Below are 25,482 nucleotides of genomic sequence, written 5' to 3'. Positions count from 1 at the left end.
GCATCCTTCTAGCAACACAGCTGTAATGCAATTTAAATATTTGAATGTCATATAATATATTACAAAAAACATCCATCTATGTATCTGTTATTTTATGTATCTGTTGCTTCCTTACCTGTTACTTAACAGTCTTTTTAATAAATGATAAAATTGCTTAAGGTTGCATTCAGATTTATGGTCTCTACTAGTTTACAAGCATTAAAATTTTCTCCAGTGACAGCGATAAACTGGATGACTCAGATGTAATGTGTTGTCTCTTTTCATTTCTCTGAGTGGGACTACATTTATGGGAAATAAAGTGTGCTTTTGTTATCCGTCCCTCTTATCTCACACGTCTCCCACAGAAGCACAGGTTGCCCGCAAGCAGAGCTCTAAACCTGGAGGGGGCATATCCACAAAAGGAAGCAAACATGAACACATGCACACTCCTCCGGGGTGAATAGAGATATGTGTGTGTATATATGGCCTTTTATTTAGCAGAAGGCCATCAGTGAGTCATTCTCCTAAAGAGCGCCCTTGGGTACTGGTCTCGCTGACACACACGCAGTGGCTGTCTCAGAACAAGGCTCACTGGTCAATGTTTAATGCCCCATAATTGGTTTTACTGACCAGCACAGCCTGCAGGATGCCAATGCTGATTTGCAGCCCGACCATTGAGGCTGACCACCACTGCAGTCCTACCTGGATTTGTGAAATATGTAATTAATTTGCTCTCACAGGTGTAACTGCTGGGTGGCAGTCATTACAAGGATTAAGCTGTCAAGGTTAAGCTGGACGATGTTGTCTGCGATCTCGTCCTTTCCCCTGTCTGTTCTGCTAAAAGCGTTCCATACATAGTCACGGTTTATCACACTGGCGTTTAACGATCATTTAAATGCGAGTTGATATCCAAGCCCTGAGTTTCATCTCACCTTGCTTTCTTTTTGCTGTGTTTCTCTCAGAGAACCATGAGCACTGTGGAGGAGGAGCACATGATACCATGAAGACAAGCCTACAGGTCCTGCGCTGCCAGCTGCTGAGTGAGTAAAGCCTGTGGGGGGTTAAAAGGGAGGCCCAGCAAGCCAGTCGACGTTTCACATGCAAAACAGAAAGATTGGTTGGTTTTGAAGAAAGCGACCATTTTTTAAATTGTTCTAAAACATTTATTTATTTGCAGCTTTATCATGCTTGATTTATATGGAGCATTAACATAGAAACATAGAGGTGAAGATAAAACGAAAGCAAAAAATGGTTTAGAGTCAAGCATTAACCTAGAGGACTGAAAAATTAAGCCATTTTAAAGCTGCACTTGCTTGAGTGGGCACTAGAGGCTCTCCCTATAGACTCCCAATGTTAACATTTTCAATGGACATTGAATGTTCACAAAAAGACTAATTTATTGAAAGTGTATCAAAGCTTTACAGCCTCTATTAAGTACAGAGGGGTATAGCCACTAGCTCTCTGCTCAGTCACATCACCGCTCAAGTGACTGAATTTGACTTCTTCACTATATTTTTGCTTTTGGAACCTTTTTAATTAAAATAGCATTAAAAATATCATTTTGAATATTTATATCCTACCACCAAGTAGCATACAAAAATCAGGTCACTCTCAGACTTCTCTGGTCTGCATGTCGAAGCATCCTTGAGCGAGATACTCAATCCTGAGTTGTTGGTTGGCAATTTATGCAAATGCTTGATGTCTGTATATGTGTGAGCAGCTGAGTTTGGCTCATAGTCCAAAAGCACTTTGCATGCTCAGTAAGAGTGGAAAAGCATTATACAAGAAGCAGTCCAGTCCACTAATTAACATGTATTCATTTCTGTATAATCCCCCTATATAGTCTGGAGTCTGGTGTTAGCTGATAACCTCACCACCACTTCACCCTATCATCCAAATGTGGACTTGTAGACAATTTAGAAATGCGAATTTACAAAATAAAAATCCTTAAAACTCGAATTCACTAACCAACAGTTAATGTCAAGGGGGCTACGTCCATCTTTGATATACAGTTTATATCTATGCTGCTATTCCCAAATTGGTTATATTGGAGTGTTCAGAGAAAATCTAAGTTTTCCAGATGTTAGCTGTTGTAATGTGGTAATTACCAGAATGCAGCTTTCTTCATCGTTTGCCAGTAAATTATTCCAGTGTTTTCATAATTTCTCTAACTTTAAGTCATGCGTCTCTTGGCAACTTATCTTCTAAAAGAAAAGAAAATTATTTATATAAATTCCTCTATAGCTGAAGGCCATTCCGTCAGGGATCCCCTGTTTGTGGACATCAGATGCTGTACATACAGTGCTGGACCCCCCGTTATTGTCATACTTTAGGTCCGTGCTGTTTTAAATTCACAGGATAGAATCAAGGCCCGATGTACAAAGTTCTGGCAGGCTACCGCCGCAGAATGTCACATGAATATGGAACATGTTGGTCACACTGAAACCCACCAGGCTCCAGGACTGTTAGCTGAAAGGGCTGATGATATCTGGTATTCACCCCCAAGCTCCACCTCAGGGCGCTGGAGCCCAAGGCTGTCTGACAAGTCTGTCTCAATCCCTCAGAAGTGATAAACTTGGACTAGACCGCTGTGAGCTGAGTGCTTTAAGCTGGTGCAGAGGTGGAGGGAGCTCACCCTGCAGCCGTTTAACCTGAAAAGAAGAAGTTTGAGTTGAAGTTGTCGTCTAGGTTTGTGTGGATTTTATTTTTGAATTTGTCCTGGTAAATCTAAAGCTCAGTTTGCTGTCATGCATTCAGTTGGAGATCGAGTCCAGTCCTGAATTTCCTCGGGCGCATAACTTTTCCATTAGTTTCCCCAATCAAGTGTGCAGAAACGAGAGACCCACCTGTATCTGTTTCTCATTTCTCTCTCTGGATGAGCCATCTGCTAGAGACAGATGTGCCTTAACATCTCAAGGCTGCAGGCATGAACAGGGATGCTTCAGATAGAGAAGAACTGGGACAGATGATCCCATATTATAACGGGACAGTGAGTGTCACAATTTGTTTTAGGAAATTGAGTTTTTGCCTCCAAAGCTAGAATAAATAAAAATTTGAAAAGGCCAGTTGGAGCAATGTGTAAATGAGTACACAGGGCTTGAGAAATCTTCCCATCTGACTTCTTCTTGTCTTGTATTTTTGAAACGTGCTGTTGGATACTTTGTCATCTTTATAAAGCCACTATCAAAGTGAATATGCCAAAATTCTCTCGAAGACGCTGTCAGCGTCTGTGACTCTGTGTAATTGCAGATTTGCTGCTCAGCGCTCCGCCCAGATTCCAGACAACTTCCTGTTTAATCTCTCGTCTTCCTGTCAGGTGCGGTGCTGCTGTCACACTCGACGAAGCTAAATCATTATCCCAGTAAACAGCAAAAGGACCCTTTGTTGTTCTTGTTTTCGCATTCTCTCTCCACCAGATTTTCAGATAAACACGTCCCCGTTCAAAGCTGCTGTAAGCTGACAAACAATTCAAATTCAAACAGGAAGCCATTATCCTGTTACCCAAGCTTTGCCGCTTATCTCTGAGCCCACATCTGCAGACCTCCCTGTTCCGCCTCTCCACCGCCCTGCCCATATCGAAGCCTTCTCCGGGACTGTCCCACAGGTCCCAGAGGATGTGCCTCATCTATCTGCTGAGACACACCCAGAAGCAAACCAAAGGAATTTGGCTCTTTGTGCTACTGTAAAGATGCCACTTTATTTATACGCATGCATATGTCGTTCCAAAATGAAGAATATTGGGATTTTTCTTGTTTTCCAAGTCACGAGCGAGATTAGCAGTTGTAGCAATAAAAACGGCTTCCCAGCAGTACAGTTGAAAGGCCCTTTCACACAGATTCAAACTGACAAGCTAATTCAATGCTCATACTAAGTTTGAGCTTCTATTGTGAGTCACAGAAATGTTAATTCTAAAATGAGTGGCTTTCCTGATTAACTGAGCAGCTTTAGGCACATGATTCCTCTCATGGCATGTGCCTTTTTTTTTGCCTTTGTGTGAAAGTAAGTATCTTGCGGATACAAAGGAGGGCTGCAGAACAAAAAAACATTTTGAAAACGTCTCAGTGCAACTCTGAATAGAAGTACCATACATATTAAAGGGCAGAAGGAGGTGTAACGGCAGCAGGAGGTGGACTGCAGCAGGAGGTGGACTGCAGCATTATTAGGGGCAAATAGATGCAGTAAAAGGATATTAGCATTTAGTGAGTATATCAGCATTTTTTCTCCTTTGGAATTTTATATACTGTGGCGGTTTGTTTTTCTAAAATACCTCCTTGTACTTCGTTTCACTGATTGCAATCTGGTTCCCAGTACAACCCCAATTTCATCTGTCTGCTGAGCCGCTCCACTCATTTATGAAACAGACTTCAGATCGATTTTGATCTTAAGCTTGTCTCCGAGGGGCCTTATTATGTTGATTTCCAGCTCGACTTTGTTATTCTTGGGCTACTCCACTATCAGCGCTTTGCATAATTCACAGTTCATCCTTTTATAGCCAACTTACTTCTGATTGGCTGCCCCTCATAAACAAAGCTGGTGGGTGGAGCATCTGTACTTACACCCGGAGCCGTGCGTGTGAAATGGCTATATTAGTGATGTCATCTCTCACTGGGATTATGGAAATAATCTTATCTTATTTGATCCAAGTGATTTCCTGCCGGTTATTACATGTGGTTTGAAGCCTCTGGTGAACTTCCATGACTTGTATATGATAACGAACCTCTTTTCATTGGTTTGTTTGTTATTTGATGTTTTTGCTTGCTTTTCACTTTTTGATGGATGGCAATTCTCGACTAAACCATGATTTGTGCCGGCATTTTGTCATATGGTAGAATCACAACACGAGTCCAGTCATTTATGAGAAATTCAAGATTTACAAAGATTTAATTCAGTTCAAATTTATTTAAATTTTATTTATACTGCGCCAAATCACAACAACAGTTGCCTCAAGGAGCTTTCTATTGTAAGGTGCACCCTACAATAATACATACAGAGAAAAACCCAACAATCATATGACCCCCTATGAGCAAGCACTTTGGCGACAGTGGGAAGGAAAAACTCCCTTTTAACAGGAAGAAACCTCTGGCAGAACCAGGCTCAGGGAGGGGCGGGGCCATCTGCTGCGACCGGTTGGGGCAACAGAAGGAAGACAGGATAAAGACATGCTGTGGAAGAGAGACAGAGATGAATAAGAAGTGTGATGCAACAGAGAGGTCTATTAACACATAGTGAGTGAGAAAGGTGACTAAAGAAGAAATACTCAGTGCATCATGGGAATCCCCCAGCAGCAAACACCTATTGCTGCATAACTAAGGGAAGATTCAGGGTCACCAGATCCAGACCTAACTATATGCTTTAGCAATACTCATCACAGCTTTTTTATGCTTATTGTCTTCTATTAATATAATGTAAGCACACTTTTGGGAATGATCTTTACTTTTCTTACAACATTTCTGTGAATATATTCTCAATTCTGGAGCTTTCGGGCACTTTTTAACTCCAACTTATTAAACTTCAGAGGCGGCCACTTGGTCAAATTCAAAAGAAGTAATCACAGAGGAGCTGGGGTGTGAAACGTCTTCATAGTTTTAGACTCTATTTTATTATTTTTTATTTGTTTTTTATTATTACCAACTATATTAAAGCAGATATTGGTGGTATCATAGGTACAGTAACCAATGGTAGCAGCTGTGGTGGCACACATTGAAGTAGTACCACAGCAGGCCTACTAGAAACTGTTACAGAAGTGCAGTGGGACCACTGAAGTCAGTCGGGGCTGATGGCTCGCTGTCCAGGCGAGATAATCAAATCTTAGCAGCAGTTAGTCAGACAGCTCTCGGCTGATAAAGGGTTTTGTCCGCCTGAAGCTGATGGATCCGATTTGTTTCTGTGGTTCTGTGACAGCACGTCAAAGCTTTAAATTAAAGGCTTGGACTACCTTTAACAAAACTTCTCTTAAGCTTTATGATTACTTTGATTCGGCTCTGTCCGCTTTTATTCCTCAAAAGTTGAGATATGGACTGATTTTATACTGGGGGAGACGAGCCGTGCTGTGTGTGTGCTGGCGTGGTGTGATATGGGCTCATTGGTATTCTGATGAGAGCTGCAGATAAAGCCATCTTCGTTTGCCCCAGAGGATTGAAGGGGAATCCCACAGAGGGCTGTCTGCTACCGTGGAGTGGTTTTTATTAGCATAAATGAGGCTAAATATGATCCACGGAGGGTCGGCTGGGCGGTGAGGAGGACATCTTTAATTATGGGCTGTGGTTTAGTGATTTGGAGCTTCTAAACCAGCGGTTTGGCATGTTTATCCCATTAGACTACGAGACATAGTGGACATACAGTAATTCCCTTTCGTTCTTGTACATTTGCATATCAGACATTTTGGTTAATGATTTTATTCAGTGAGATCACAAAGAAACAATCTGCTTGTGGATTTATGGTTGTTAATGCAGCACGGGCATTATTTCTGACTAACAACACTTTTTAAAAAAACCTTTGCCGCACCTCTTATAAAGAAAGAGAGATCTCAACCTTTAGTCACTCTTTAGGACACGGAGGTTGTAATAAACTTACTTCATTTACATGTATTAAAAAAACATTTGAATACAAAAAACAACGGCTCTCTTTTTGCTGCTTGTTCAGCTTGATTGTAAAGAACTTGTGATTCCAAGGGAATTGTTCACAAGCGGGTGAAAGTACCAAAACTTTGTACCAATACTCTTTTATCGTCACTTTTTGTGACTTTCCCTGTGGTTTAGCCTGTTGTTCCTGAGGTGGAACAGGCCATCTACTAATTGGAAAGTTGGCTGTTCTGTCCCAGAGTGCTCCGGGCTCTCCTTGCCTAATTATCCTTGGGCAAGATACTGAACCCTGCTGCTTTCCGATGCATTCATCAGAGTATGAATGTGTGGATGACAGAAAAAAGTGCTTGTGAGGCATGTTATATAAAGTGCTTTAAATTGTTCAAGTAGAGTAGAGAAGCGTTATTCAGCAAAGAACTAGCCCATTTACCACTTTTTCAATAAAGTCTAATCAAGACTAATTATCTAGTCTAATCTAGTCTAGTCTAATTATGCACAATCAACTGTGGAAGTCGACTTTAGAATCTGAAATTGCTCTGAAGTTGTTGTTTTTTTTGTTTCTTTGTTTGTTTTTGTAAATAAAAATAGGTTAACAGATGTGTGGATAGTGTGCAATAGTGCAAGCAAGTAATTCTATTTGTTCCAATCACAGAGCTCCCACCCTCACCTAAAAGCTTGTCAGTTATGATGGCTTAGAGTTTAGAATAGGTTGCCTACTATTAGGAAGGTTGACAGTTCAATCCCCAGCTTCCAAATTCTGTATTAACCTGTTGAACCCCAAAGGATCTACTGCATCAAATTTTCAAGAGAGCTATATGCTATAAAAGACCAAGCCAGGAAAAACTCCTTTATACTTTTCTGTGTTTTATCCTCAGTTAGTTTGACAGAATGGCCTCTGCTTGCACTGCTGATGAAGTCTCACAAGTGTCAGCTTTATTTTGATACCAATATAGTTTACACAGAGCTTGTAATCGCAGAGAAACAGTTGATTCACTTTGGGCCTGTCATTTTTAAGGAGGAACCTCAGAAACACCGCGGGGCTTCAGGTCAAAGATATTGGACAAGATATTACACCCTGAGTACCCTCTGATGTTTACCTGGGTGAAGATTGGAAATGTGTGTGTGGATTCTGCTTGCAGTGTAAAAAGAGCTTTGGGTTCACAGTGATAGTAAAAGAGGGCTGTATAAATTACAGTCCATTTACCTTGGACTAAACTAAGAGAAGGTAGAAAGCAGAGAAGACTAAATAACCTTAATAGTGTAGTTAAATTATCCAATATAACAAATAGCTGTGCAGCACAGTGGTGCGTCAGTCGCCTTCCAGAGGAAGCCTCTATCTTTGAACCTGTCCAAAGATACTTGTCAGTGTAACTGGTGATCCTATAGTGGCCGTCGGTGTGACAGTAAATGGTTTTCCGTCTTTAATTAATGACAGGAATGAGAGAGGTGGACGAAATCCACTAAACTGGCACTGGATCTAGTTGTGTATATCACAGAGCCATCAAAGGGTAATCCTCAGACGTGCACAGCACTGTGCACCTGCACGTGTCATCGGCCTGTTGGAGCGACATGTAACATGTCAGCTCAACCTTTTTTATTCTAATTGACATCAAAAAGCTCTGAAGAGGTTTTTATGAAGGAGTAAAACCTTTGAAATGTACCAAGTTCTTGAAATTCTGAAGTAAAACAGCTGCTATCTAAGCTGGAAACTAGGAAAATGTAGACAGATTATTGGTTTACAAATCAAAATACAAAGTTTAAGAAATGTATTAGACCAGCACAAAATGTAAGGTTTATGCCACAGCTGCCCTAAAGTACCAGTATTGGTAATTACCAAAATCATTTTTGATGTTTCTGTGATGGTTAATCCACAAGTAGGGTTAGTAGGGTTTGGAAATTATACTTTTAATGGAAAAATATAAATAAATGAATATATAAATATATAACTGTAAATAGTATAGTTAAGCAAATTATTATTATTTTTATTAAGATGTCAACTTAGAGTTATTTACTTGCATTCCTGAAGAGACAAATTTAGTTAAATATTGTGCTTGATTAATTTTTGACTTTAACTGAGCACAATATTTGGGTATAAAAAGATGAATTCACTTCATTATTTGACTAATAAATAAAAATCTTATTTTCAGTTTTGTCAAAGTTTTTGACAGTTTTCTAATCTAATAATTTTGGTAACTACTGTCTACATAAGACATTTTAGAACCACCACAGTCTGGAGCTAAAATAGTCTGTGACGTGATGTTATTTTATATAAATAGCTGATATTTATATTTATTTTTCATCTATTTCCTCTCAAGTATTAAATAAAGCGTTGAGAGTCACAAATCACATCACAGGTGTTTGTTTTTGTACTTTGTCTAGAGACAGAAAATGTTTTCTGACAGAAAAGTTGAAATGAAGTTAAAATAGTATTGGTATCAATAGATGTTATCCTAACTGATTAACTAAGGATTCAGTTTACACCCAAATTATTTTTCTATTGGATAACAGACAGACTGCTTATACAGTTATTTTTAACAGCACCCAGAGCAGAAATAGACAGAAAATGTACTGTCAGGTATTTTATCTTAATGCAACTTTGCGCTGCAGTTCTTTTTCTTTATAAACCTGACCTTGGTCTAGGTTCTCATTGAATCTAGGCTTTTTGTTCCCTGCATACTGTTCTGTTACTCCCCGCTATGCTGCTGAGCAGGGAGATGACAGAGCAGAAGGATTTCAGAAGTACAGCCTGACGAACCACGACTCACGAGTCTTATTGATGGATGATTTTGCAGCTCCTATTTTTGGCTTCCTGTAGAGCCTCCAGTTTGAATAGTGGCACTGGCAGCTGCCCACTGATGATACGGCACAACCAGCCTGCCTCCAGAACCCGCTTCATAGGCAGATTGTCGCCGTACACGTCATAGCCACATCATTCTCCGTCGCACGTAGCAGGAGGTGACCCCTGGAAAGAAAGATAAATATCCCAGCCTCCTCTGCGAGTAGCCCCCACCCCCCCTTTAGGATTGATCATGCAGCCAGGCTAGTGCATAAGCACTGATAGCCTGCATGCCGTACACTAAGTGCATCGGTATGATTGATTAAGCCAAAAGATTCATGATGCACTGCACCTGAAGATTATTGTTCCGTGGGACTGAAGTCTTAGCTTATGAGTGGCTTCAAAACATAAGGCAGGATTCCTCAGCTTCAGGAGCAAATGTTAGGTTATCACAGTGTAACTTTAGATTCGGAGTCAGAGGCTTTGGCCTCTCAATCTAATTGTGAATGAGTAGTGGGACAAAGCCTGCTTTGGATCAGCGCACAGGTGCCTGCTTTGCAACATGATTTATTGATGTCCCTCGTGGCTTCAATGGAGGACTTCAGCGAATGTCACCGGTTTTCCTATGCACTCAAAAGAGCCCTAATTCAGCAGGTTTTCTTGCATAAATTGCCCCTCCCTCCCTCTCTGCCTCTGTACACCCTGCGCTTTTATAATGGAAAACAGGTTGACACCATTAGTCAAATAAACGAGGGCACAGTCTCGCAGTAGTTTTAGCCGGGCCGTTATTTGTCTTCATGATATTAGCATGTGCTTTTCTTGATGGTGATCGTCTGAGTGACATAGATAGCGAAGGCAACAGGTTGGTGCGAGTGATAAACGGGCTCCTCCTCGTGAAAGGAGAAAAAGCCTCAGTTCACCAGCGAAGGTTCAAACTCCGCACTCGCCTCCTCACTCCTTCTTTCATCATCGCCACTGAAAGTGGTCTGACTCCTTTTGTGGGGGGTTTTCTGCTTGCGAGAAAATATCATGTCAGACTGAAAACAGCCAACATGCACGAGGGTGGGAGGGGAAAAAAAGCATGCTGAGTAAACGGGTGCCGCTGACTATGACAAATGCTTCTCTGTGTGCCCTGCTCCAGCTCAGTTTTTCATGTCTAACCTTTTTGCTTTTGTCCACGTCTCAGCGTGATCAAACACACAGGAAAAGGTGCACGATCAGGCCCACTCGTGCACATTTTCCACCCTTTTTCCCTCTTTGCACTCCGTTTTCTCGTTTTCTTTTCAGTGCTTCTACTCAGTAATGGATGTCAGTGAAGCTCAGGATACTTCCCTGGTCTTTTCAATAATTTCTCTTGTTAATACCCCTCTATGTGCCTTTGTGGAGGCCAGTCCAGGCTCTCTGCCTGCTCACACTCTCTCTCCATTCGCCGGACACACAGCCGTCATGACAAATTACACCCATTTGGCTCAGTGTGCAGCACAGTGTATGTGTAAAGACAAGCAGGTACATGTAATCACTGCAGACACAGAAATTCAACAACACAGACTGTACAGGTCAGGAATAGGTTGATTTCCTGTTTTCAGAAAAAAATAAAGATGCAGGTGTAGCAGAGGGCAGAAAACACGATAACTCACCTATTATATTATTATATTTCCTGTTTTTAAACACGTAACTTTTCCTGTGCAATCTGGGTTTATGTAAAGCAGACGTCAGAGGGTGCATTGCATATAAAGTCTATTTCAGAGAGAAAGGAATAAACATACTACCCCGTCACCATCTTCCATTTATTTTATTCCTATTAAATCTGCCCAATAAGGCTAAACCATCAGTTGGAGTGCCGACATTTTCCTTCAGCCGTGCTGTGTCGTTCTGTATGCTTTTATATTTAACTGCTGCTACTTTTAGTCTTCAGCTGAACACAGAAGAGTCAGTTGTAGGGATACAGCAACAAGCAAGACGTTGGAGATGCTCCTCATGTCTCAGCTCTTTTTTTTTTTCAAACCACAAACACACCACTGTTTAATAAGAAAGTCAGTTTATGCTATACTGCATAGAAAAATATCACAAAACGTAAAAATCCAAAGCAGTCAACAATGAGGGGACCTGTTGGCTCTCATTTGCTGTGAGGATCACTGCAAACTAACCCTTAAAACTAGCAGAATGGATTGATGAGTGTGTTGTGGACATCCCCAGATTTAAACTGTATTTGACCGACGTGTTAGGCAGCACAGTCATCAAAGCAAAAGGAGGGAATAATGTAAGAATTCCTCCTGCAGAGACCTGCAGGTTCAATGATCAGTGCTGAGGTGCAGTAAAGCCTTTTTGGTGGATGCCCATTGATTTCTTAGTATTACAGTATAATAAACCACCTTGTTCATAATAGTGTATTAAATATGCACAGGCAAAGCTACAGCCACAATATAGCATAAGTTATTGCATAAGTTATCTGCCATGAGGGTCTCATAACTGCTCCCCACAAAATCAAATATCTGTTTTCCTCTGGCCTCTGGCACTACTTGAATTGTTTTGTTGCTAGCTGTCCAGTTTTGATATTTATGGTATCTGGAGATTGTTGTGGAGATGCCCGTCTTCTTTTAAATATAATGCCACTAAATTGAAGTTGCCTTGTGGTGTTCAGAAAATGTATTTCAAAGAAACTCAGCAGCAGTGACTCTTCATGCAGTCACTCCAAATAAATCTATTTCCTTTCTATTGAGTTATACTTCTTCTGGTTCGGTGAGAAACTCCACCACGTGTCATTTCTCTGCACCATTCAGAGCTCTGATTCTGCCCATCGATGGCTAATTTAGGATCACCAGTTGAACCTAATTTTCTCTGGACTGTTGGAGGAAACCTATGGAGGCAGAGGGAGGACATGCAAACCACACAGGAAGGCCACAGACTCAAATCAGGAACCTTCTTGCTGTGAGGCAGTAGTGCTAGCCACTGAAACACCTTGCCACACAAAACTAATTTCAATTAGAGAGCCTTGAAGGAGTCCTGTAATGTTTTTTTTCTTTCATCTCACATGATCACAGAATTGGAAGCATGCCTGCTGCCTTCTTTGGCCACCTGATCCGTTTTAGCCAACTTTCTTTGCCCCTCACTGGAGGACAGAGCTCTGCACCTGACACGGCGACATTAAGGGAATCCTCTCTTTGACATCATACAGAGCCAAGTGTCGAGTGTTTACAGCAGGTCGGCTTGCACTGACCTTAATATTTGAACCTTTAGCCACGTTTAATATGAGAATCCACCAGTGTAAAAGCATACTGGTCCCCAGTAATTATAAAAGTAAATGTCAGGGTTACATCAGAAAGAGCGTCACTCAGAAAAGCTAATAAATCATAAATCTCCACACCTCTAAAACAGAATCTAAAGGTTGACCTCATTTTGTGTCCTGCACTAATTAATATTTGGGCAGTCAGACATCAGTGCATGCTAACTTTAAAAAAAAAAATCAGTTTTGGCCCTTTTCACATTTTAGATGTGATGTTTAATAAAATATAATTCGACTAAACTGCAAAGTCCTAAATGAATATTAATCTCCACGCTGGTTACAGATCAGAGAAGCCCATGTTTGAACTAGCCGGGAGAATCTGTGTCAGTGCATTTAGTTTGTTCATTTCTGACATAACTTTATAAAAGGACGCTATGTTTTATTCAGCAGCAGAGTGTCAGGTTGCCGGGTTGTGACAGCCAGGCTTGTGTACTGATTGAAGGCATGACTCAAGCCAGACCCCGTCATGATAAACATCCTCTCTCTTAATCGGCCTCCGTTACCTCTTTTATCTCCTTATTTAAAGCCTTCTTGCATCTACGTGGTTTCAGTTTGCACGGAGACATCTTACACCTTCCTATCCAAGGAGTCACTATTTAATTCGTCCCGATTCAGTGATTCGGCCTCGTTTCGGAGGTTGATTTTTGTCCTAATATGCACACGATTCACATTACCCAGCATCAGTAAAAGACTAAACACCTTACAGTTGACAGGCTGCATTTTATTCTCCTGCTTAAAAGATAATTTGAGGAAAAATAGAGCATCCATAAATCAACAATGGCCCCGCGTGTTGTCTCCCCAGACATTGGTCTGGAGCGGGCTCTGTGGATTAGAGACGTGACAGACCTGGTTAATGGAAGGCAGTGCCTGGACCCTCTCTCCTGCAAGTCTGTGTGATTGAGTATGGAGGAATATGATTAATGATTCAGAGGCTGAGTTTAAATAGTCAGTGCTTTGGGGTTCTGCCCGAGTGTATTTTAAACCCCTCGTGGAAGAAAATGGAAAAAATATTCCTGTGGCGAATAAATTATACTACTAATAATATTTGATCTCTTACTGCAGCTCTTTGTTGTACGTTCTACCCAGATTTCTGTTTCTGTCTTTATCCATTGCTCCTTAATGATGGTCATAACCTCTCAGTCATATTAGTACCTCGTGACTGTGTTTTGAGGTATTTTTTTAATGAATTAGCCTCAAATTTACTTGTTTGAGGGTCTACAGCTCTGCCTGTGTACACAAGCTGTTTTCTTTCCCTTTCCATTTTTATTTGTTGAGGTTTTCGTTTGTCATCAGCATGACCATTGCATATTATTAAGGTTATAATAGACATAAAAATTGAATAAGGTTTAAACAGAATAAATATTTTGTATTTTCCTTTTTTCCGTCTAATCTTTAAGCCAGTTTTTAATAAAAGATTGTGAATGATGATCGTTAGTGTAATCAGTCAAATCTGATCCCACTAAAGCCTGATAGAGCTCATTCGCATGTGTCACAGCACTCGATTTACCATAAACTGGTAGAAACATTCAAATGAGCCACTAAAATAAGCTGACATGCTTTCCTATTAATGACAAAAAAAAACCCAACATAAAACCCCACTTTATCAGCAGCAAATAAATATATGGCCTCTATCAAATACACTATTTCTTGAGTGTTTAGGGAATCTTTCGACATTCCTACTTTGGACATCCACAGACGGAAGGAATGACATTTGACCCAAGTGCCACAGACAGGTCTGAGAAGTTGAAGAGTGATCTCACACTGATAATGGTCTGTTTGTGGCATTTGTTGTCATTAAGATAAATGTTAAGTAATGCTGGTCTTAACCTTGAAGCAATAAGCCAGTGATTGGTCTCAGACTAACTTAATCGCTTCCTTATTTCAGTAACCGTGACTAAAACACACTAACGTGCAGTCTTTTTAAAAAGAAATCATCCTGTTTCATTCCTAATGATCAAGATATAGTCGATCTAGCCCTTAACAGATTTTAAAATAAGGTAAATAAACCTCAGATGATCAGTCACGGATGAAATATCACACCATGTCATATTCATTTAACAATAACGAAGACAAACTGGAGAAGCACTGTGTCAAAAACTAAACGCCACTTATGATTCGGTAGTTTGTAGAAGCACCTTTAGCAGAAGTAATTTAAAGTCATTCTTTTTTTGTATTACTTTATCAGTCTCTCACATAGTTGTGGAGGAATTTTGCCCGCTCTTCTGTACACCATAGCTTCAATACTTCGCAGGCATTTGTTTATGTACTTTCTACTGTCTCTAAAGTTCCCAGCATTTCAGTCAGGCAGAGGTCTGGACTTTGACTGGCCATCACAGCACTTTGATTCTTTTCTTTTTCATCCTTTCTGCAGATTTGCTGCTGTGCATTGTGCATCGGGCCAAGCATACTGTAATTCATTGTTTATACGTCTAAGCAAAAACTCCTTGGAACGTCTGCAGGTTGTTCAAACGCCGCAGATAGACTTCTGACCAAATCTGCTACGTACTCGCATGTGACACCGTTGCTAATACAGCTACGATCTGTGGACTCTGTGGATCTGTGAATTGCATTTGTCTTACTTTTTGTCTGTGTTGCTTTAAATGCCCTGGATTTTATTTTTTTTATTTTTTTTGTGAAACACTTTGTGATTCTTGTCTTGAAAAATTATAAATAATTTTTTTGCCTTACTTACTTACTTAACTATATAAAGGACTTCAACTCAATGACTGCAATGCACCCGGGTCCTGTGGCTGCAAAACAAGCCCAAATCATTACCCCTCCACCACCGTGCTTGACAGTCAGCATTAGGTGTTTGTGCCGATATGCTGTTTGGTTTTTGGCTAGTGTGGTGCTGTGCATTATGGCCAGCCATCTCCACATTGGTCTCATCCATCCAAAGGACATCGTTCCAGAAGTCTTGTAGTTTGTTCAGATGCAACTTTGCAAACCTAAGCTGTGCTGCCATGTTCTTAGAAAAAAAAGCGGCTTTCTTCTGCCTTCCTATGCTTCTTTATTGTTTTCCTAATTGTAATTTCATGAACTTTAACATTTAACACGCTAACTGAGGAATTTAGAATCTGAGATGTAGTTCTTGTGGGTTTTGTTTTTTGTAGTGTCTGGCCTTGGGGTGAATTTGCTGGGATGTGCACTCTTGAAAAGATTGTAAACTGTCTTCAGTGTTTCCCACTGGTGAATAATCTTGTTCTAACTGTAGAGTTATGGACTTCACATTGTTTGGAAATGGCCTTTTAACCTTTCCCAGATTGATGGGCGGCACCAGTTGCTTCTCATGCCTCCTTAGCATCTGACAAGATGTTCTGCTTTCATAAAGATGCTCACACTTGCTGATTAACAGTTAATCAAGAGCATTTAATTAGCAGCTTCTGGCTTCTACCTAGTCTCTTAATTCCTTTGGAAGCAATGAGGATGTTCTTAGGTTTTCAGAAACTGTTATATGTCTCAAGAGTTGGGAGTTCGCCTTGTAATCGGAAGGTTGCTGGTTCGAGCCCCGGCTTGGACAGTCTCAGTCGTTGTGTCCTTGGGCAAGACACTTCACCCGTTGCCTCTGGTGGCGCCAGTGTCCGGCAGCCTCGCCTCTGTCAGTGCGCCCCAGGGTGGCTGTGGCTACAATGTAGCTTGCCATCACCAGTGTGTGAATGTGTGTGTGAATGGTGGATGACTGGATATGTCAAGCGCTTTGGGGTCCTTAGGGACTAGTAAAGCACTATATAAATACAGGCCATTTACCATTTACCATTTGTTTTGTAATTTATCTGAGCTTATATTTACCTAATTATAAGACCAGCTAAGGACTAGATGTTTTTATTATGTCTTGATATGTAAAACCTTCAAATTGAAGACCGTGTTGTGCTTTCTTTGTGCTATGACTGTATACCAGACAAGAATTTAGATGATATTTATTGTTGCGTAGTCTGTTGTCTGAATATAGAGTCTGCACAGTGGGGACTCTGCTAATGTGTCGGATTAGTTGTGATTAAGTATAAATAAGGGGTGGAAAGGAGAGAGTTAATGTGGAAATTAATAAGCCCTTTCACATTCCTCCCTCTATGACTTTCTAGCTGTCCAGATAACACTATTCCCCGCTGGCACCTGCTAATGTCTTGTCACTACGCAGCCTCCTTACGGGACTGAGCTTGAGAAAGCAAATCTGTCAAGCTCTTAGAGATGGCTTTAGCATTTTAAGTAGGCCATACTGACACTGAGACTGTCATAAATCAATCTACTGTATTAATTGTAGGAAAATCATTAGAAGTCATTATGTCTACTAACAAGACACATTTCACCATCTGACTGTTGACTCGATTTTATGATGACAAAGGACAGTGTAAGAGGTGAACAGAGTAAGCATTTTTCCTTTATGATAAATCATCTTTTTCTATTACTATTTTTCTATTTTTTTATGTCATGTCTAAATATGCAAATGAGACCTTATATATTTAATGTACCAGAGTGCATAATTTCCCATAAACTTTGGTTAAAGTAAGGTTAAAAATTCTAGTTTCAGCTTGTTGACATTTGAAACTCAAAGGTTTGTACAGAGGGGATTTTTTAATATCTCTTTTTAACACTTCATAAATTAGGAAATAACCAAGTTTTAACTGATGGACTAACTAATATAGATGTGGTACTTTACTGGTTACTCAGGTATTTTGTGCGGCTGTCCAATGGTAAATGTGTAAAAAAATGAATCTAAATGTTGTCTGAAAGGACAAATTAATGACTTACACATGAGAAAACTTGTTTTTTTCCTGATGTCTTGCTTTAAACAAGAACATTTATAGAAACTGGATTGCTAAGAATATTATTTGCAGCTATATCTTACTGTTTTATTACAAGAGAACTGCGTGTCCAAGGAGAGAAGCATCCTCTCCGTCCCAGCTGCCACCTTATCCATGCACAGATACACGCAGTAGCGCTGTTCTAGTGAATAATGCAGTTAATAAAGCAATCTAGTTAAACTAGGTGACTGACACGCATAACGCTTCAGTAGATTAAAGGCTAAGAAGCATAATGAATGCAAGACAATGCCACACTTATCAACTAAACAGCCGAGCAGTCAGTTATAGCCGCAGGGCTGCAGCTTCATCAAGGTTTGCTAAACAAAATGCACAGGAGAAAAAAAAGAGTTTTAAAAAAATCAACTTTACAGGAAACAATCAAGAGTTCGTGAGACTAAAAAGGATTTCTATGTTATTCTGTTTGCATCTGCAGGTGTTCTAGCATTCCTAGCACTGCCAGCAGGACTGGTGTCATCAGCACAGGAGCTGTACCTCAGCCACACATCCCAGGACTCTGTCTACATGGCAGTCACACACAGCAGCCCCCTGTCCTCGCCCAAACCTCCACCCCTGGACTGGCATCAGGAGGGGTCGAGTAGCGGGGAATGGTCACCCAAAGGCATGCAACCCACAAATGCCCTCCTTCCTACGTCTGCTCTTCCCCCTTTACACTTGCATCGGCTTGCCCAAGCTTCCAACTTAGCTCGTGAGGATCCTCCCAGTTATGACAGAGTCACCCCAAACACTGTGAGCACTGGCAGTCATGTGAATCACCCCAAAGAGCCCAGCTCTGATGTTGTAAACAGAAGTCTCATGCACAAATTGGTCAGGGCCCATAACCCAGTTACAGTCAGCACTAACCAGGCCAGCAGCAGCAGCAGTCCTAAATTTCCTAATGCAGAGAGGCCAAATATAGATGTGGAATCTGCTGCTATAGGGGCCCCAAACCCCCTAGCACCTCTGTCCAGCTCTGGAGCAGAAAAAGGGGATGCACTCGATGCAAACCACACAGGGCCTCAGAAGCTGAGTGTAGAGGAACTCGGGCAGCGGTATGCTCCACGCCTGCAGCCCCCCTCTTCACTCTCAGTCGATGCTGATGCTGCACGAGGCCTGAAACTCAGGAATCACGCTGTAGGATCCCCGCACCACGCCATCACCCTTCGCGAGGTGCATGGAGTGGACGAGCCCCCCACTGCTCAGTTGGTTGTCACTGTCAAGAGCCCACCACAGAATCAAACTTTCACTGCGTCCAGCGCCCCGTCCACCGTGACGGGCGTCACAACACAGAATTCAACACTCACGCCCGCCACTCGCACTGCAGCGAACGACATCCCCACTGTGGAAAGTCAGTCTCAAGGTTCTGTTCAAGGTAACAGCACTGACCTGCTAGGGAATGCAACTGCATATGGGGAGCACTTCTCCAAGAGCACATCAGTCAAGATGGAACAGCAGGCAAACAGCTCAGAGCCCACTTCCACAACCAGCGGGAACTTCCAGATCACACAGTTGCCAATCACCACCCCGACACCTGGCCACAACCCAGGCACTGCTATCGACTCCACGTCATCCCAAAAGGACATCTGCTTTAGCAGGATGGCCATCGTGTGGATCGTGCTGGCCATCAGTGTGCTCGTGTCCTCGTGTTGTAAGTAAAACCAGAGCAGCTTGGAAAACAAAGAGAGTCACATTCTGTCTGAAAGAAATGGTTTGGTATTTAAAGAATCTCAATCGTCTGCTGCACTGCAGAGAGTTTATACCACCGTCACACTTGTATATTTAATAAGAAGCCACAGAAGCCACCGTGTAGTTTCACATAAAGAGTGGGAAGAAAAGGGGAAATGGGCTTAGTTAGATTAGGCATATCTAAGTTAGTGGGTTTCCCTTGTTTGGTTGTGGCTTGAGATTCATATTTAACCTCTTTACATTCACCTGCTTGTGGTGACCTGTTTTTTATCGATTTAGCTTCCACCTTCTTTCATCCAATTTAAGTTTACACATGCCATAGTTAAAACGTTTAAGAAAAGCTGCATGAAAATCATTTAAAAGGTAACATCTTGTGTGTTTTTTGGTTTTTAATGTGCTTGTGCTCAACCCTTAATGGTTTAGCAGCAGCCTATGTGTTAATCCTCTCATCTCACTATTGGAAAAAAATGACACCGCACCAGGTCCCAGTATTTTATATTGTAGATCACATTGTTATAACACATGCATATTTTAACCATTATTAGTAATTTTATTACATTTCTGAAGTGAGTTTAATTCATTCTTAAGTTTTGACTTTTCTTGTCTTTGTTTATCTCAGTCAGCTTCTAGATTTCCCAGAATCCCTTTTGACAGCCTCCAGTTACACTTCAGGGCCGTTCCTTATGAAATTAATTTGGTTTAAAAGGTTTTCACTGGTGAAAAGCTATTCCACCCAAGGCAAAATATAATTTTGTGCACTCCAGCCCACTGAAAATGAAGTACTTTTACTTTCTGATTCCTGAAAGCCTTCTCGTTTATTTTCACCGAACGACTGGCAGCTCAGAATTTGCAGTATTGATTTCCAACTGCAGCATGTTGTCCTGAAACATGACAGGCTCTTGCTGAGCAGCAGGTGTGGGTGATTTCAGAGGCTTTTTGAAGCAGCAGCTATTCCCGTTTCTGTGCTGAGCCTCGTTTTTTTCCCTCTGCCCGCTGTAGCTGTGCTGTTGACTGTGTGCTGCATGAGGAGGAAGAAAAAGTCTTCAAGTCAGGAGAACAACCTCAGTTACTGGAACAACGCCATCACCATGGACTACTTCAGCAGACACGCCGTGGAGCTGCCCAGAGAGATACACACTCTGGAGAGTGAGGTACAAACTACTGACACTGTTAGGCTGCCTTTCTGTTACTGCTCTGCACCGCACACACTTAAAGAGGCCGCACATTTACTTGACGTTTCGCTATCAGTCAGCAGAATGCATTTAATGAATATGGAAACAACAAGAGGATCCATGTCCATGAGCATGACGCTGTGCCGCTGCGATTAACGAGGATGCTATTTGGAACAAGCAAAAGACAAATTTTTCCTCAGGGCATCTGATTCTTAGACAGTTCTTCACATCAAGTATTCACTTAAACTTACAGCAGCAACTGAATCTCAAAGACTGGCTTCAGTGTCAGTATACTGAGTAGTCTTTACTGATACATTATTAGTAACTTGGTATTAGTAATCAATAAACCTCAGCTGAGCGGGTTTAATTACATACAAGACTGCAAACTTTCAGTGAAGCATCATTTTAGTTATATTTATCAAGAATATCGGTCTGTGCATGCTCAAAAGATAGAAACCAGTGTATAAAAATCCAAAGATTTAAAGTTAATTTTCTGATATTTTTGAGGCATCCAACAAGCATTCATTATATTTAAATCTGTTTAAAAGAAAAGCATTAATAAGCCAAGATCAGTGTTTCATAAACACGAGTGGTGGGACCCACTGCAGGTGCTTCAGATTACTGCAGACAAAAAAATGTGAATAAAAGACAAAAATCTGTCAAGCTTAATCAATAAATAAACCTTAAGAAAGATCAAAGATCTTCAGTCATTCTCAAATTATCAGAAAGACTCATTTAATGATGAAATTTAATGATTGGGTATGCGTATTTAATAAAATGACACTGAGCTGTTTTTATAATGTTTTTGGTCTGGTTGAGGATTTTTGACTACATAAAAAAAAATCTTTGAAGCAATGATGCGTTTATATTATTTTACAAATGGCTTTACAGAACAGAAAAACACATTTAGGCTTCACAGATCAATAAAACAGCAGCTGATGAGGTCTGCGTTTTCATTTTAAAAGGTCTGTATCATCTTCTTGTGGTAAATAACATGTCTTCCATATCTTTCCTTCTCCGTCATGTTACGTATTTTATGTTTTGCTGTGAACAAATGGATAATCCAAGCTAAACTTTGGTCTCTTTAATTCTCATGTCGCTTTGAGCTCTGGTAGAAATCTTCTGAACCAAGAAATTCTACTAATTGGCAGCGTTTCCATTTACAAATTCACAGCTTAATCTTTCAGCACACGTGTTCCCACTTATTTTTTGCTGTAAGTAGCTTTGGGATTGGTAAAATCATCTTGTTCCCAACTGTATTATATCATTAGTTTGTTTAAAATAGTGTTCTGGCATGAATTCAGTCTTTATTCATTCCAAAACAAATCACATAACACAAGATAAAGACAAATCTGGATTCTTCAGTATTCACCTCGCGGCGTCGTCCATAAGCTACATGAAGTTTCCGTAAACTCACTTTCGTATAATTCGTCAGACATTGCCTATAAATATAACAAGATGTCCAACATATTTGACTTAAGATTTTTATCTGACGCTTTAAACTCCTTAAATCCTGTGTATCCTCTTTGCTTCTGCAAATCATTATATCTGATATCACGCTCCACACCAGAAGCTCCCAGGTTTTTAATAAAGTGATGTAAGGCTTTTACACTGTAAAATCTGCAAACCAGGTCATTTTTAAGCTACTGTCTCCCACTAATTAGAAATATTCTGCACTTAATGATGATAATTTTACACACATTCCCCTAATCGGTGTGCTTTTTAAAGGGGGCTTGGAAACTTTTAGGCAGCATGCAATTTTATTTATTTTGTTTTATTTTATTTTTAACTAACCCATTCATATTTATGCAAAACTAAGGCTTTGTAGGCTCAAGTCCAGCTCAAAGCAGAGAGTGTAATATGTTGTTTTTAGGTGCATGGCAGCGCCATCTGTTGGAAAAGATGGGATATAACAGAGGCATATTATACTCTCTCTGCAAATTCCCCCCTCTATTCTTTTTAACCGTATATTTTTATGCACCATTGCTTGCTCTCTTTGCATGTTTATTATCTTCTCTGTGTGTTTCCTTTATTTTATTTCTCTGCCTCCTCAATTTGCATTCCTTTGCCGCCTGTCGGAGGTGTCAGGAGAGGGAAGCTGAGGATCGTGTGTAGGATGCCCTTGGTGACACCCAGGTGTTGTTTACAGCTTTGCACGTGTCCGTAGAGCAGAAGCCTCGTACTGTAGCCTCCCTGGTGCTATAGGAAAATGACAGAAATGACTGTAAACCTGATGATGGTGATGGTGATGATGATGGTGTTCCTGTAGTTCCATGTGATTGGAGGAAAAAGGACTTTTTCAAAACGACCTCCTGCACCACCTCATTACTGCTGACTCACCATCACCCAGCACACTTAGATTAACACCCTCTGCTGCCTTCTTCTGAGTCATTCTCCCTTTTTGTTCCTCCACTTGTGAGGCTCTTACATCTTCCCCACCACCTCCCCTTTGTATCTCTGATCGCTGAGCTTTTTTCCACATATCTTTGTTCACCATCTCCTTAAAAGCCCTGATGTGCACAAAACCCATATTTTATCTGTCCTCTTCCACGCTAAACTTGCTGCTCGTCGCCTGTAGAGAGACTCAGATACAGTAGCGTGTGCGCTAACGGTGAGCCCTGAAGTGTGAATCATGAATTAGAGCTGCTGCTTAACAGTTACACCTCCTTTCATTTTTTTTTCCACTACGTCTTATTTTGTGCATGTACTTTTTGCAGGATCATGACACCTGTCTACCCCCTAATGGAGACTACAGCGGCAGCAGCGTGGTCCTGGTTAACCCTTTCTGCCAGGAGACCCTCTTCATCAACAGAGACAAAGCTTCTGCCATATAGAGACACAGAGGGGCGAGAAGCTCTGCAGATCCTCGTCCTCCTCTCCCCCTGCTGTTCTTGTCTATTTTATATATGTGGTAAATATTCAGAGACTTCGACTTTATACTGTATATCACAAACACAAAGAGCAACCTGAAAGAAGCGCGGCGTAAACAGACGCTTATTTACTACGAGGATGCACCTGCGTATTTTTCTGATGTACATTTTCTACAAAAGGCTTAATTGTGATAAAGGTTTTTATTGTCTTTATAAAATTACAGAGTATATGTGGTTTTGTTTCTTTGCAGTGGCTTGATGGTGAGTGCACTGTGGATGTTGCCACACAAAATCTGCTTTAGAGAGAGACACATGTGCTATAAAAAAGATTAAAGCTGTTCTTTGTAAGTTTAACTTTCCTTTAAAATCAATCCCTGAATACTTACAGCCTGTTGAACTTGAATAAGCACCTAGATAAGTCGGGGGGAGGAGAGGCAGGGATATGTGGAGGAATAATGGTTGTGAAATCTGAGCCTGTATTTATCAAACTTACTAAAAATGATCATTTAGAACTAAAAGTAAAGACTGGCATTAAAATGACTCAACCCTTAAGAGTGGCTTTCAAATGATCAGTTTGCTCAGACTAGTCAGATACACAGATTGACCCGACAATTGCAAGATTTTACCCAGTACAGCACATTTTAATATTAAAAATGTATGTTCTTTTTATCTGGTAATGTTCTAATTAAGAAGATGATTAAACATCCATCTATTTTTTTTGGCCATTTATCCAGCTCAGGTTCACTGAGAGGTTGGAGCCAGTCAATCACAGGCCTAAAACACAGAGACAGACAAGCTTTGCCAGGTATCGAGGGGACTAGGGGGTCTGAGGGGACGGTGTAAAGCTGTAGTGGCATCCTGGTTATTAAACATACACAAAATAAAACATTAAAATTAATTTGTAGAGTCAATACGTTTCTATTGTGAAAGTAAGAATTAAACCTCACGGTCACAGTTTAAGCAAAGCAATAAAAACTCGCTAAAGTGAGAAGATGTTTCTGGGAGCTGGGCCCTTTATGAATTCACTGATTCACTTTGGTTTTTAAAAAAATTATTATTCTAAACAGAAATTTAAACATTAGATGAAATCAGGTATACAGCTGCTACACTTTGAGGTACATCCTAGGAATTATATCCCAGCTAAGGGGCTTTGACGCAGGCAGCAGTGCATGATGATTCCAAACACCTTAGCCTCAGAAAAACTGTCAAAAACAGTGAAGACCGGAGCTGTGCTGTGCAGCAGACAGTGATAGCATGGAAACACACAAGTTCACCAGTTCTGCAGTTCGTTTTTAGGTGAATTTTAACCCTCGGCAGTTTGATAAATACAGGCTTGGGTCTTATCGGTCAGTCTGAGCAGGTCTTTGGGCGATGTGGAGTCCAGCATCCAGCAGTTTTGAATAGCAGCTTTCAGCTCTCAATAAAAAAATGGAGCGGACTTAAAATGGCCTTCCCCCCTCATGCGTCACCAGCTTCTCCGAAGAGGGACCACATAGATGTCTTAATTCCTTACGTTGGCCCTTTATATATCAGTATGCGTGTGCATGTAGGTGCACTGAGGCGTGCGTGTGAGCAGGCGAGCTGCGACGTGCCGCCCCCTTTAACCAAATGTCACGGTTACTTTAAAGTTTAATTGAGACTCTGCGCGACGTTCAGCTCAGTTTTTGTGCGTCCGTTCCTGTGTGTGCCTCTGTTTGTCCCGTCTGTTTGTCTCTCGTGTATATCGTGGAGTAGCTACCGGTCATGTGAGAGAAAGAGTTCCTCGCTGCTGTTGGAAACATTTAGACCACCCTTGCTACTGTAAGTGTCTCCCTCCATAGACGGCGTGTTTATCCAGTATTGCAAACCGTGTCAAAGGCTGTGTTAGAGGCAATAAAAACAAAAAATTTAAAAATATATATATATACTGAGACAAATGAAGAATGCTGTGAGCACGTACAGAGGCGATTTAATCAAAAGTGCGTTTGGATATTTAGTTTCATTATTAAATCTGTGGTCCTTCTGTCATTTGTTTTTACTTTTGCATCGCTGCCGTTTTATTCAGTAATCAATGCTGTCTGCCTCTACTGTCGCTGAAGATTCTCCGTATTGTATGATGTTGTTCTGAGATCACCTGGTGAAGAGGTGATGGCGAACAACACAGCTAATTGATATTTCCCGCATTGGATGCTCACAGCCGGGCTTGTTGTTTTTTTGCACGCTCAAAACGTGGATATTTTACAAAAATGTTCAGTGGCACGGTGGAGCAGTGTTCAACATTATGTATTTTTTGTACTGTCGTATACACACTGTACTTTTTACTGCTGAGCAATAAAACAATGGGGGAAAAAACCCATGGA

At 40.9% G+C, this 25,482-nt stretch overlaps 1 protein-coding gene across 1 annotated transcript; it reads left to right on the top strand.

The window, feature by feature from the left end:
- The first annotated feature begins 964 nt into the window (after window positions 1-964).
- On the top strand, window positions 965-25,482 carry tmem108 (transmembrane protein 108). The gene is made up of 4 exons (XM_005738897.1): window positions 965-1,019; window positions 17,852-19,063; window positions 20,101-20,252; window positions 22,991-25,482. Exons 1-4 carry the CDS (start codon window positions 980-982, stop codon window positions 23,105-23,107), a joined length of 1,521 nt encoding a protein of 506 aa, XP_005738954.1. The 5' UTR covers window positions 965-979; the 3' UTR covers window positions 23,108-25,482.

Source organism: Pundamilia nyererei, unplaced genomic scaffold (genome assembly GCF_000239375.1).
Source record: "Pundamilia nyererei isolate P.nyererei 1_Seehausen unplaced genomic scaffold, PunNye1.0 scaffold00087, whole genome shotgun sequence".
NCBI classification, from domain to species: Eukaryota; Metazoa; Chordata; class Actinopteri; order Cichliformes; family Cichlidae; genus Pundamilia; species Pundamilia nyererei.
Note: the sequence above shows the minus strand (reverse complement) of the source record. Positions and strands in the feature narration are given on the sequence as shown.